The 13,631-nt window shown below is 47.2% G+C and overlaps 1 protein-coding gene across 1 annotated transcript; it reads left to right on the forward strand.

Annotated features, from left to right (window-relative positions):
* Positions 1-294: 294 nt before the first annotated feature.
* LOC311241793 (shaker-related potassium channel tsha2) lies at positions 295-1,856 on the forward strand (the record flags this gene model as incomplete). The annotated part of the gene is made up of 1 exon (XM_084330698.1): positions 295-1,856. One exon carries the CDS (start codon positions 295-297, stop codon positions 1,759-1,761), a length of 1,467 nt encoding a protein of 488 aa, XP_084186824.1. The 3' UTR covers positions 1,762-1,856.
* Positions 1,857-13,631: the final 11,775 nt, after the last annotated feature.

Genomic DNA, 13,631 nt, shown 5'->3' on the forward strand with positions numbered 1-13,631 from the left:
AGAGAGGAGAGAGAAGAGACGCAGAGGAGGGAGACAACAACAAGGGACCCACCGCCGTTCTCTACAACAAGTGACTGGACTTTGTCTTTGTTTCCCCCCACATAGCGCGCGGCGCACAAACATATAGCGCGCGGCGGACCAAAAGCATAGCGCGCGGCGGACAAAAGGCGCACGCGGGTGAGAGGAGGGGTGTGTGTGGAGACTGGAGAGAGACGCGAGGCAAGACGCGGACACTAGTAGCAGCGACTGTGGTGGTGCGAGAAGAAGCGTTGCCCGTTTTGGGGCAGGGGAAAGATGACCGTAGTGCCCGGAGAGAACCTCGACGAGACTGTGGCACTGGCAGCCCTGTCCCAAGATGTCTACGACCCGGGCCAGGAGTGCAGCTGCGAGCGCGTGGTCGTCAACATATCCGGGCTGCGCTTCGAGACCCAACTGAAGACGCTCGCGCAGTTCCCCGCGACCCTCCTGGGGGACCCGCGCAAGAGGATGCGCTTTTTCGACCCGCTGCGGAACGAGTACTTTTTCGACCGGAACCGACCCAGCTTCGACGCCATCCTCTACTACTACCAGTCCGGCGGAAGACTCAGGCGACCCGTCAACGTGCCGGTGGACATATTCATGGAGGAGATCAAGTTTTACGAATTGGGCGAGGAGGTCATCGAGAATTTCAAGGAGGACGAGGGGTTCATCAAGGAGGAGGAGCGCCCGTTGCCGGACGGTGAGTTCCAGCGGCAGGTTTGGCTCCTGTTCGAATACCCCGAGAGCTCCGGACCCGCCAGGGGGATAGCGATAGTTTCTGTGTTGGTTATTCTTATATCAATTGTGATTTTCTGCTTGGAGACATTGCCCGAGTTCCGAGAGGACGGGAAGACGTACGACGACACGGACCACCAGCTCGCGCTGAACGGAACGGCCGCGAGCGCAAAGAAGAAGCCCAATCCGTTCACGGACCCCTTCTTCATCGTGGAGACCCTCTGCATCATCTGGTTCTCCTTCGAGCTGCTCGTGCGGTTCCTCGCGTGCCCCAGTAAGCCCGCCTTCTTCAAAAACATCATGAACACCATCGACATTGTGGCCATCATGCCGTACTTTATCACATTGGGTCTGGAGTTGGCCGAGCACCAGGGGAACGGACAGCAGGCCATGTCTCTCGCCATCCTCAGGGTCATCCGCCTGGTGCGAGTGTTCAGGATCTTCAAGCTCTCCAGACACTCCAAGGGCCTCCAGATTCTGGGGCAGACGCTCAAAGCCAGCATGCGGGAGCTGGGCCTGTTGATCTTCTTCCTCTTCATCGGGGTCATCTTGTTCTCCAGCGCTGTGTACTTCGCAGAGACCGACGACCCCGACTCCGGGTTCAGCAGCATCCCCGACGCGTTCTGGTGGGCGGTGGTCTCCATGACGACGGTGGGCTACGGGGACATGTGCCCCGTGACCATCGGGGGCAAGATTGTGGGCTCGCTGTGCGCCATCGCCGGCGTGCTCACCATCGCCCTCCCGGTGCCCGTGATCGTGTCCAACTTCAACTACTTCTACCACCGGGAGACAGAGCATGAGGAGCAGTACCGGTACACGCACGTGACGTGTGGCCAGCAGCAACAGCAGCTCACGCTTAATGGAGAGTTCCTCCAGAGGAGCGACAGCAAACCGTCACTCACCAAATCAGACTACAACATGGAGGAGACGGACGACGGGGACTCCATTAATAAATACACCAACTGCAGCCCGCATAAAACTTGCTCTGGGAAGCTCACTGATGTATGATTGTTGATGATTTTACGCACCGGTGGTGGTGAGCTGATACATTTCTCCCACATTCCCCCCACATTCTGCACTCTCACTCTGGTTTGAGTAGTAGACTGGCAGGTTCTTATTTCTGGCGTCCCGGATACACGCAGAGAGGGATTATATTAGTGAAATATAACATGAAGTACCGTGGTTTAAGATGCCCCCCCCCCCACACACACACCACCCTCCTTAAACAGTCTTCCATTACGCATCGTTGTTTTTTGTGGAGGGTTGAAGAAAAAAGAAAAAGAAAAAAGCAAAGCTTCGAAAACATTATCAGCCTGCCAATTCTAGCACTTTATTAACGTAATTACTTAGTAACGCGTAATTTATTATTATTATTATTACCCTGCATTGCAAGTTCAGTGTTTCAAAGTTTACATTTGCTATAGCTGTTTGAAGTAGAGCACGACTATAGGACCAATATCTACATTTACAGAAGGATCAGCGGGGGCTCACACAGTGTTATTATGGCAACCCAGTCACTCTGCGTTCACCTGTTATTTACAGCCTCACACAGTGCTCATGCATAATGTCATAACTATTCAACAGTGCGTCTGCTATGAAGAGCGGGTCCTCGCAAATTATATCATTATGTCTCCTATAGTGGGTTTATATTCACATGGATGCATTGTCTACAAGGATGTCTCGAATGCGCCGTGACTCGAAGTGTTGTACCCGTTGTGCGCTATTTATTATCCTACTTGTCACGCATCTCATCGAGAGCAAAATTAAGTGCTGTTGGTTTTTAATCAGTGACGGCGTATACGGATTCAAAATAGGGATTGTTGAAAGTTAACGAAACGCTTTTAACTTTTTCTACGTGATTTTAATTTCATTAGACCAATGTTTAGATTATGTTCACAGAATATAGGCATGGATGGCCTCTTGCACATGTGGTCAAGTATCATAGTCCCCTCAAAACATGCAGATTCAAAATCTGCGTGTATATATATAGGCCCATTGATATATATATATATATATATATATATATATATATATATATATATATATATATATATATATATATATTAATAAATAAAAATAGAAACAAGCTTGATTGCCCTGGGCATCCTGCTAGTCAGTGCAAGAAAACAAACCCAGCACTTCCAAAACAAGAGCGCCACTGTGTGGATAAAAACAGGCACTGCAGTCTTCTATGGATGCAGTTTCTATAGCAACCCTCCAGACTTCGCTCCATTGTCTGCCTTTGGAATTAGAGGACACCAGCTCGAATAGCAGAGAAACGGCTTCAGTGAGGCCATAATCCACCATGTTGTAATAGCTTTTTTTTTCTTTTCTTCTTTTTTGGGGGAAAATGTATTTATTTTCATCACTGATGTGATGCACCCAAATGTGTTGTCACAATCTACTTAGATTAATGTATATGAGAGGAAAAAATACCATATTTTGTCAGCTATATAGCCACATCTTATAGGTCTATTATATGTGCACTTTAGACAAGCAGATAAACTGACCCGTATGGATTGCTTGGGCATTTTTAAAACAAAAATTAATCCAAATTATATATATATTAAAAAAAAAGAAACCAGCTACAAATTTGGCGAGGCAAGCAGTCCATCTGTGAGGGCGCCCACTGACTTAACGCTGTCAATGAACTCCATATTGGATACTCATCATCATGGCACACTTATACAAGTCACCAGTGTGAGGTCACACAGCCACCATTATCATGCCGCTATAGCACCTTACTAACACGGACCTCGACGACACCGCATGCAATCACCCGACGAAGAGGGGGAATCTCACGAGAGCCGGAGGAACGAGTCCCCCGACTGACGCTTCACTGTGACGTGAAGATCACCAAGTCATGATGGTCCTATTAGATGTTGGATTAACACTGGAGACCCCTGCAGGTGTAGAGCTCTACTGCTGGCAGGAATGCTTGCTCTGGACCCCCCTGCACTGGCCATGAAACACCACACCTAGTCCTGCTCTGGACCCCCCTGCACTGGCCATGAAACACCACACCTAGCCCTGCTCTGGACCCCCCTGCACTGGCCATGAAGCACCACACCTAGCCCTGCTCTGGACCCCCCTGCACTGGCCATGAAACACCACACCTAGCCCTGCTCTGGACCTCCCTGCACTGGCCATGAAGCACCACACCTAGCCCTGCTCTGGACCCCCCTGCACTGGCCATGAAGCACCACACCTAGCCCTGCTCTGGACCCCCCTGCACTGGCCATGAAACACCACACCTAGCCCTGCTCTGGACCCCCCTGCACTGGCCATGAAACACCACACCTAGCCCTGCTCTGTACCTCCCTGCACTGGCCATGAAGCACCACACCTAGCCCTGCTCTGGCCCCCCTGCACTGGCCATGAAACACCACACCTAGCCCTGCTCTGTACCTCCCTGCACTGGCCATGAAGCACCACACCTAGCCCTGCTCTGGACCCCCCTGCACTGGCCATGAAGCACCACACCTAGCCCTGCTCTGGACCTCCCTGCACTGGCCATGAAACACCACACCTAGCCCTGCTCTGTACCTCCCTGCACTGGCCATGAAACACCACACCCAGACATCGCCTCAACTCAAATCACCATTTGGAATCACTATTGTCTGAGGCTGATCACCTTGAGGATGACGATCTTACGCAGGAGGTGAGTGGTGCTGCACACACACGCACGCACGCACACACGACGCACGCACGCACGCACGCACACACACACACACACACACACACACACACACACACACACACACACACACGCACTAACCGACATCAGTTAATTAAATCCAATAGTAGTTAGTGTCCAATTAGTGTAGTCATTCTAAATGGCAAGGGTGCAATTAAAAAACAACATCTGAGATTTTCAGACAGTGATGCAAAAGTCACATGCGTTGCATCTCCAAAGGCTACGATTGAACAGCAGCTCCCCCCACACCCCCACCCCACACACATTCACCCAAGATAATGTGATTATTTCCCCAAAGATGAGACAAATCTGGCCTCGATGAGGAGGAGAGAGGAGTCAAATCTGGCCTCGATGAGGAGGAGAGAGGAGTTAAATCTGGCCTCGATGAGGAGGAGAGAGGAGTCAAATCTGGCCTCGATGAGGAGGAGAGAGGAGTTAAATCTGGCCTCGATGAGGAGGAGAGAGGAGTTAAATCTGGCCTCGATGAGGAGGAGAGAGGAGTCAAATCTGGCCTCGATGAGGAGGAGAGAGGAGTCAAATCTGGCCTCGATGAAACACGGAGGAGTTGCTGTGCAGCACTAGTCAGCTGGTACATTTTGCAACCAATGTCTGAATCCAGCCTTTGTGAACCATGAGTCACGTCAGAAAGAGCGCACTACCGCGTTCGGCCTGCCAGGTGGCAGCGTTTGCCCTTCGGAAGAGCAGCGCTCGACCGCCGCAGCTGTTGCCAAGGAGGGTGGCTGCTATAGGGCCCTCCCTCCTGTGGGATCTGTCGAGGGATGGGACCTGTTCAGTTCCGCTGTGTTCTCCCACCAGCAGGAGCAGGAGGTGTGTTGTACCCTTCTCTATTGAGATAAGGTGAAATATGCAGGGGGGGGGGGGGGGGGGTGGAGGAAGACATTGCAGCATTTTCACTCCTCTCCTTGTATCTCGGGAACGGTTGGTGGCGGCGGAAGATTAAGCCAATCAGGAGGAGTCGTTCCGTCCCCCCCGCTCCCCCCCCCCTCTCTCTTCTCACAGGCACAGCCAGAGTGAAGGGGAAGAGAAATGATGAATACCCTGCACACATCATATACTACACCACAGACTGCCACCGCGGAGAGAGGGGGGACGTTACATCACATCTTCCTCTCGTCCCGCGAACCAAGGGGACTATAAGAGAGGGAACGTCACGATACTAGCGCTCTACGCTCTGCTTGGTGCCAGACGTCGGTGCCAGTTCTAGTGAAGCCTCTGTATTAAATATCAGAATATACCAGCGTTCTTAGGAAATATACACCAACCAATATATCAAATGCTATCTAGTTAACAATGCAGATGATTCTGACATCTGACGTAATAACCTGTTTAAATGACATAAACATCTGAGGTAATAAATAACCTGTTTAATTAGGGCCGAACTGAACGTTTCCACACGTGGTGGCACCAATGTGCGTTCACACGCCGTTACACAGTGATGTGATGACCCTTCCTTCTTTTATAGTTTCCTTGCCGCAGACCAGGACGAAGGGCACGGCGGTCCCGACCGGGTTTTAGAAGAAACAGCCAGTCGCGCTACTAAAAAAGAAGGACAAGATCTTTCATTATTGGCACGTTTGTGAATCCATACAGGGAGAGCACACGTAGTACTCATCGACGCAATGTGATAAGTGATAACAGCGACATGTTATTTCAACATGTTATTTAAACACGTGCTGTTGTTAACATTTCTCTATAGGTACCTGGTGTTGGATATCGTCCCACAACACGGTGTCGTATGGGAAAAACTCCCCCTAACCCTTTCACTACCACACTACAGAAGGTTGACCCTTTCACTACCACACTACAGACGGTTAACCCTAGTTAAAGGGTTAACCTTCTGTAGTGTGGTTGTGAAAGGGTTAACCATTTGTCGTGTGGCAGTGACAGGTTTAACCTTCTGTATTGTCGAAGTGAAAGGGTTAACCCTTTGTCATGTGGCAGTGAACGGGTTAACCTTCTGTATTGTCGAAGTGAAAGGGTTAACCCTTTAGTAGTGTGGCAGTGAAATGGTTAACCCTTTGGTAGTGTGGTAGTGAAAGGGTTAACATACGATTCCAAGAGACACATGTAACTGGAATGTCAGGAATCACAGCGAAGATCCTTGATTTCCTCACATTTCTTTCCGCTCGTAGAAAGACGTTATATCTGTCTCAGTGCAGAAGGACGGATGATGTTGGATCTCTCTGACGGAGGAAGACTCAGGTCGCTTTCACATATAGTTTTGGTGGACTCGGTGCGGTTCTGGGGGTGAAGTTGCAACATTGTTGCATTCTTCATTTGGTTCGCCTGCGTTCACATAGAAATCTGTGAGGCGGACCGAGACCTTCTGAACAATGTCACGCGGTCGAAAAGGGCGCTTGTCTATTGGACAGTGGAAATGTGTGTGTGGCTGCGAGCCCGTGTGTGCGCGCGCGCGTGTGTGTGTCTGTGTGTGGACTGTCTGCGAGCCCTCCAGATCAGCGGAGGCGAATTTTGACATGGCATTGATCCATTGTTCTATTGAAGCACATTACCACCATCCTCTCGCTAAACAATGCTGCAAGCAGTGGTAAGGTAATAATAGTATTGACGTGGCATTGATCCATTGATCCAATGCCGTGCGCCTCGGTAATAATAATAAGCCGCGTTTTTTCTTCCTTCTTCCCAAGATGCACAGTTAGATATATAGATAGATAGATAGATAGATAGATAGATAGATAGATAGATAGATAGATAGATAGATAGATAGATAGATAGATAGATAGATAGATAGATAGATAGATAGATAGATAGATAGATAGATAGAGCGATAGAGAGATAGAGAGATAGATAGAGAGATTAGATGCAGTGTGCTTGTTTTGCAGTGAGTGCTGCGAGCAGTGGTAATAATAATCACTTCCTATATTTGGTTCGCGTTTGGTCCGCTGAAGCCGAACCGAGACCTACGTTTTCAGGCGGACCAGAGTTCGCCTGTTTGGTCCGCGAACCGAGTTCGACGCGCATTCACACAAACCCGAAAAACCGGACTATCGAATTCTGGTCCGAAAGTCCGGACCAAACAGCCCCTGTGTGAAAGCGACCTCAATCACCTCTTGTCCGGTGATCCTAAACCAATAGTCGATATATAGCCTACTGTTCAGGAAAAGTGTCGGATCTGTACTTAAAATCTAGGATGCGGAAGCTGTATATGCAGTGGAGACGTGGTAATGAAGATGTGCATATTTCCATTTCATTTCAAACCTTTATTTCAACTCGTAGACACTGAGGTCACCCTCATGTTCAGCGGCGACAAACTTACAAAACAAGACACAGTTTATCAGCAATCTCTTACATAAAGGCACAATAAATAAGAAAAAATCAGCTAAGACGGTTACAAGTCGACACACAGTGGGTTGGAGATCATACTTTTAAAAGCAGCAAGAGAAGGAAGAACCTTCTGCTTCAGAGTCAGTTGGAGGGCATCAGAGCAAACACAAGGAACCCTAAGTGCCAGCCGGTCATGTGAACGTGCAGAATAGAATCGTGTGTGGGGGGGGGGGGGGGGGGGGGTACGCTCTGACAGCTATCTGGGGGGTGAGATTCCACCATTGTAGCCACCCATTGTAGATCAAAACGATGTGTGTTACAGTCAAACCGTATCGCGTAGGTTCATAATCTTTGGCGGAGGTATAGATTATTATTTAATTCTTATACTGTTACAACCAATAAAGGTAAATGTTTTAACTTGCTCTTTGCGGAAAGATTTGTTTTTATATCATAATCTTCACTTGTTTCCATGGTAACAACTGCAGTACCCGTACTGCCTCTGCAATCTTTGACCAATCACTACAGCACAGCTACTTTGACATTTTGTGTATAATTCCAATAGTGGATTCTGTCTGTTTTGACGATGTTGGTTTCGTAACGGCGTCCTCTCAGCTCCACGGCGTCCGCTGGAGACGGATCTTCGAACGCCGAGGCTTATGGGTACTGTAGTAGTTACCATGGAAACAAAGATTAAATTGCATGAGCTACGCAGTCTTGTACCCACGATTCTTCTCTCATTTCTCTCAAATTTAAAAACGCAGATCTCATTCAATCATGGTCCACTTCCGCTCCTGTCAAACGTCAGACCGTCGGAATATGTGGAACCATACAAAGCCGTTACTTTGAGGAACTCTTAAAAGGCGTTGAGGGAATCTATCCAAAAGACTCTCCCTCCCTCCTGTAGCGTGCGGACAAGTTCTCGCTGTATATATAGGCCATGTCTTCTCCACGTCCTGCTCCCCGAGAGACAACTGGGCCGACAGGGACAAGGAGACGGAGTCAGGGACGCTCCCATAATGCTTTCTCCCATTAAACTTCGATCCGATCTGTCACTTCTACTGAACAGTATAGACTTAGACCATCACTTCTACTGAACAGTATAGACTTAGACCATCACTTCTACTGAACAGTATAGACTTAGACCATCACTTCTACTGAACAGTAGACTTAGACCGTCACTTCTACTGAACAGTATAGACTTAGACCATCACTTCTACTGAACAGTATAGACTTAGACCATCACTTCTACTGAACAGTAGAGACTTAGACCATCACTTCTACTGAACAGTAGAGACTTAGACCATCAGTTTGAACAATATACCGTAGACCTCGACCATCAGTTTGGGGTCACTGGACAGACATCCAATCCAATCCACTTTATTTATAAAGCACATTTAAAAACAACAAAGTTGACCAAAGTGCTGTACAAGTCCCACAACATAAGATAAAAACATAAAAAACATAAAAAATTGAATAAAAGCACACAATAAAAACAAATACAATATGTCGCATAAAAAGACGGGTCTCTCAAAAACTGTTTAAACACAGAAAGAAAATAAATGTGTTTTGAGGCGTGATTTAAACACCTGCAGAGTGGGGGGCCTGCCTAACATGCAGTGGTATCAGAGGTTCATATTGGGAACCTTTGCAGATACCGAAAAGCTTTTCCTGTCTCAGTATCGGACCGCTGTCTGAGACCAATGTTGCTATCGGTGCACCGTTAGACAGAATAGAGGAGATGAGGTGTCTTCAGAGGACAGAGAACAGACAGAGGGGTTTGAACACTTCACCGCTGACTTGTGTTTGTGTGTGTAGCACAGTAGTAGTTAATTTGAGCAGTCATCACTATGAAACAGGTTAATTTTGGGGTTAGCGATTATCTTTAGGGTCAGAATTAGGGTTAGGCTAAGACCCAGGTTAACCTCTTAAGCCCTAGCCATATTTTCAGAAAATCCACCTAAAAGTACATACCCAACTTCCCAAGTAAATGGAAGATTGCTCCACAAGGTCCATTTGCATGTTCTTGGCATCTAGGGACATCTATGGACCTCAGGGAATGTATCCCCAGTGTCATAGATATTGTGTCTGTTACTATGCTTGAGTAAATTGTAAGGAACCAAAGGAGAATATAAATTATTATTATAATTATTTTCTTTTCATTATTCATTATTCATTATTATGGCCAAGTCATACATCTATGAATCAGGCCAAATCTCCTCTTTCCAATGGCAGAGTTCAATCTGGATTTAGTACCACCAGGTATGTAACGCAAAGACTGTGAATGAAATCTACTGTAAGTACAACTTACATTTCTGTAATGAAAAAAGCTAAATTTTTCATCAGATTGTGACAAAAAAAATTCTAGACGTTCACAGAAAGGTAAAGAAACAAACTACGTTCTATTTTATGGCAATAACGTTCAGGTTTGTTCTACCTGTGAGACATAATCACGAAAAATAACGTTCCAAAATAATTTCACGCCAGAGGGCTCCAAGTTTGACAGGGGCTGGCGTGAGCTGGGTAGTGTAGTTTTATGGAATCCGAAAGCCCATCGAAAGCCATAGGTCTCGTCTTTCATAGGACTACAAACACATATGACAGCTTCCTTTATACTCATATTTTGCTAATAACACTTAAAATCATTGGTAAACAAATGTAGTGCTGAAAATATACACTTTTACTGCTGTTTTGATAGGGTTAGGGTCTTTACTCTTGGCTACATTTGAAAAAGAAACGCAACATTAATTAATACGGACTGTATTGATCTATTTATGACGTGATATTAATTTCATACCAATACCGAACTGCTCAGGCTTAAAGTGGAGATGAAGCATAGCGATAAACACATAGTCATAGCATGGTTTAGATAAACCACAGAAAAAATCACGTTATAAAAATAAGGCGTTTCTAAGAAAAAACGATTTGTAATGTCCATTTATGTGGCATTTATGAACATGTGCGCCGCCATTTTGTTGCTGACGTCACAGTGTTGGTTTGGTGTATACACTGCTGGGTAGCTGCATAGTAAATATGGACTGTCGGGTCAGTCAAATGTTGCCTACCAAACAACGGGACCGCAGTGGTTCTTTTTGTATTGCTCCTGGCTGTTCAAACAAATTTTACCGTGTGAAAGAGAGAGGAAAGTTGGTTCATTTCCACAAACTACCAGTGAAAAAAAACAGTGTTGTTTGCACGTTGGCTGGCTGCACTCAGGCGGCGCGATCAGCCTGTTGGACAGGGAATCAAGATCTGCAGCGAACATTTCATTGCCTCGGATTATGTTGTTGTGGTGGGAGGTTTGTCCAGAAGACCACTAATCAGCTGAAGCCCGATGCGGTTCCCTCGGTCTTCGACAGACAGACGCAGGCAGTTCAGCGTCGGGATCATTTAGCCTGCTGGCTACCTAGCTCCACTTCAACCAGTGTTGGGAGCTCCAACGTTAGCTTGCAGCTTGTCGATGTGCTAATAGCCTTGTCGATGTGCTAATAGGCAGATCGACAAGCTGCTGGAGCCAGCTAACGTTAGCTTGCTGAGCAGGCCCGGACTGGCCATCGGGAGCACCAGGAGTTTTCCCGGTGGCCTGGCCTGCACAGATTAAAAAAAATAAAAAAGTTAAATTAAAAAAAAATTATATTTTTTTCTTTTTTTATATATATATATTTTTTTTGCCAGGCCATTGTTTCTAGTTGTGGCGGCTGCGTGGCGCGATAGTTAGATAACCTAGGTGGGTGGGGAACAACCAGGATTTCACTGTCTGCGACAGAGTTGGAGAACTATCTGACTCTCTCCCTCGGATCACACACACACAATGGAGCCGTGCTGCCGCTTGTGATTGGTGGAGGCGGGACCAGGCGATACAACTGATTGACAGTGGAGGCGGCGAATGGAATGGCAGATGGCACTCTGCAGAATACTGTAACAGCCAGGCAGTGAGCCAGGTAGTTTTGTAATAATGAAAGGTCTGTTATTTAATGTTTGTGTAAGGGCTATTTTAACTGTTGATGGGTAGTGCATCAGTAAAGTGAATATGGTATTGTGCTCTTGCTCTGTTTGAATAGGTGGAGAGAGTGGTTAACTGTATTATAATAGTAAATAGACAAATATGTTGTGCTCTTGCTTTTTTCTTTTTGAAGGTGGAGAGAGTAGCATTGCTAGTGCCACAACAGTTTTATTTGAGGTTCATAACAGTACATTGTACTAAGCAATTGTTGGCTCATTAGTTTGTGATTCACATGCACTAAAATTCAACAGAATGCAGGAAATTAAGTCTTTGTAACAAAAAAAATCCTGGTGGGGGATCCCCAGACCCCCCGCTTAAAAAGTGGCCTGACTGGGGCTATATTTCGCACTATATCTCCCGGTATGAATTATTTCCCCAGTCCGGCCCTGTTGCTGAGGCTATTAGCACATCGACAAGCTGCTGGATCTCCCGATGCTGGTTCAAGTGGAGCTAGGTAGCCAGCAGGCTAAATGCTCCGCGACGCTGAACTGCCTGCACCGGTCTGTCTGTCGAAGACCGAGGGAACCGCATCGGGCTTCAGCTGATTAGTGGTCTTCTGGACAAACCTCCCACCCCCAACAACATAATCCGAGGCAATGAAGTGTTCTCTGGAGATCTTCATTCCCTGTCCAACAGGCTGATCGCGCCGCCTGAGTGCAGCCAGCCTGAGCCAACGTGCCAACAACACTGTTTTTTTCACTGGTAGTTTGTGGAAATGAACCAACTTTCCTCTCTTTCACATGGTAAAATTTGTTTGAACAGCCAGGCAGGAGCAATACAAAAAGAACCACCGCGGTCCCGTTGTTTTGTAGGCAACATTTTATTTACTGACTGACCCAACAATCCATGTTTACTATGCAGCTACCCAGCAGTGTATACACCAAACCAACACCGTGACGTCAGCAACAAAATGGCGCCGCCCATGGCGAAAACAGGGAAATTATAATTGATTTTTCAGACAAATAAGCAGGATTTCACATTTTATTATAGGACCCTGTCTTACACAAGGTACACAACAAACAAACTGGGATCACATTGTTCACTGCTTCATCTCCCCTTTAAGGGGTGAACCTAGTAGGAAAAGGCCTCAAAGGCAACTACAATGCACTGGGACAGTACCAGGCCACGTGAGCGGATCGGCATGGCCGAGAAATCCGCTCTTCGCTCTTTAAAGCTTGGTCCGCTCCGCTAATCGCTCATGTTGACCCCGCCCCCAAGTCGCTCTCCGCTCGCTCCCCGCTCACCTTGAATCGAGCGCTCCCCGCTCCCCGCGGCAGATCGCTCGGCAGATTTTTTTTTTCTTTTTGGAGCATGGTGTAAATTAGCTCAAACTACAACAGTCTACACCCCCTGGGCCCCTTAACAATTGTTTGTATTGAGCCGCATTGTAATTGTACCCATTCTGCAATGTTAAATAACGTTGTTTATCCATTCACTAGCTCTACTAAGCGATGATAGCTAGCCGAGCCACAATGCTATGGTCGCTGCCATTAATGTTAGCATGTAAGCTAACGACAACAACAATGGCGTCGATACTTTTTCTAACAGGAGTGAGTGACAAAGCCTGAACAGGATATCACAGGTTCACCCTTCTCATTGGTTGAAAATGGCCTTCATGTTTGTACATCGCCATCTGTTGCTTTGGCATTGTACTGCATGTATATTACATCAACAGTGGTAAACCACTGTGAGCGGCCTGGAGTGGATTGGAGCGGAGGAGAACTCTCGCTCCGGACGTCGCGCCGACACATTTTAAAACCCATTCCTCGCTCACGTCAAAACCGCCCGCTCCGCTCCCCGCGCCGCTCACGCTCCGCTCCCCGCGCCGCTCACGCTCCGATCCGCTCACATGCACTGTGGAACACACCCCCTTTG

This window comes from Notolepis coatsorum, assembly GCF_963971535.1.
Source record: "Notolepis coatsorum genome assembly, chromosome: 15".
NCBI lineage: Eukaryota > Metazoa > Chordata > Actinopteri > Aulopiformes > Paralepididae > Notolepis > Notolepis coatsorum.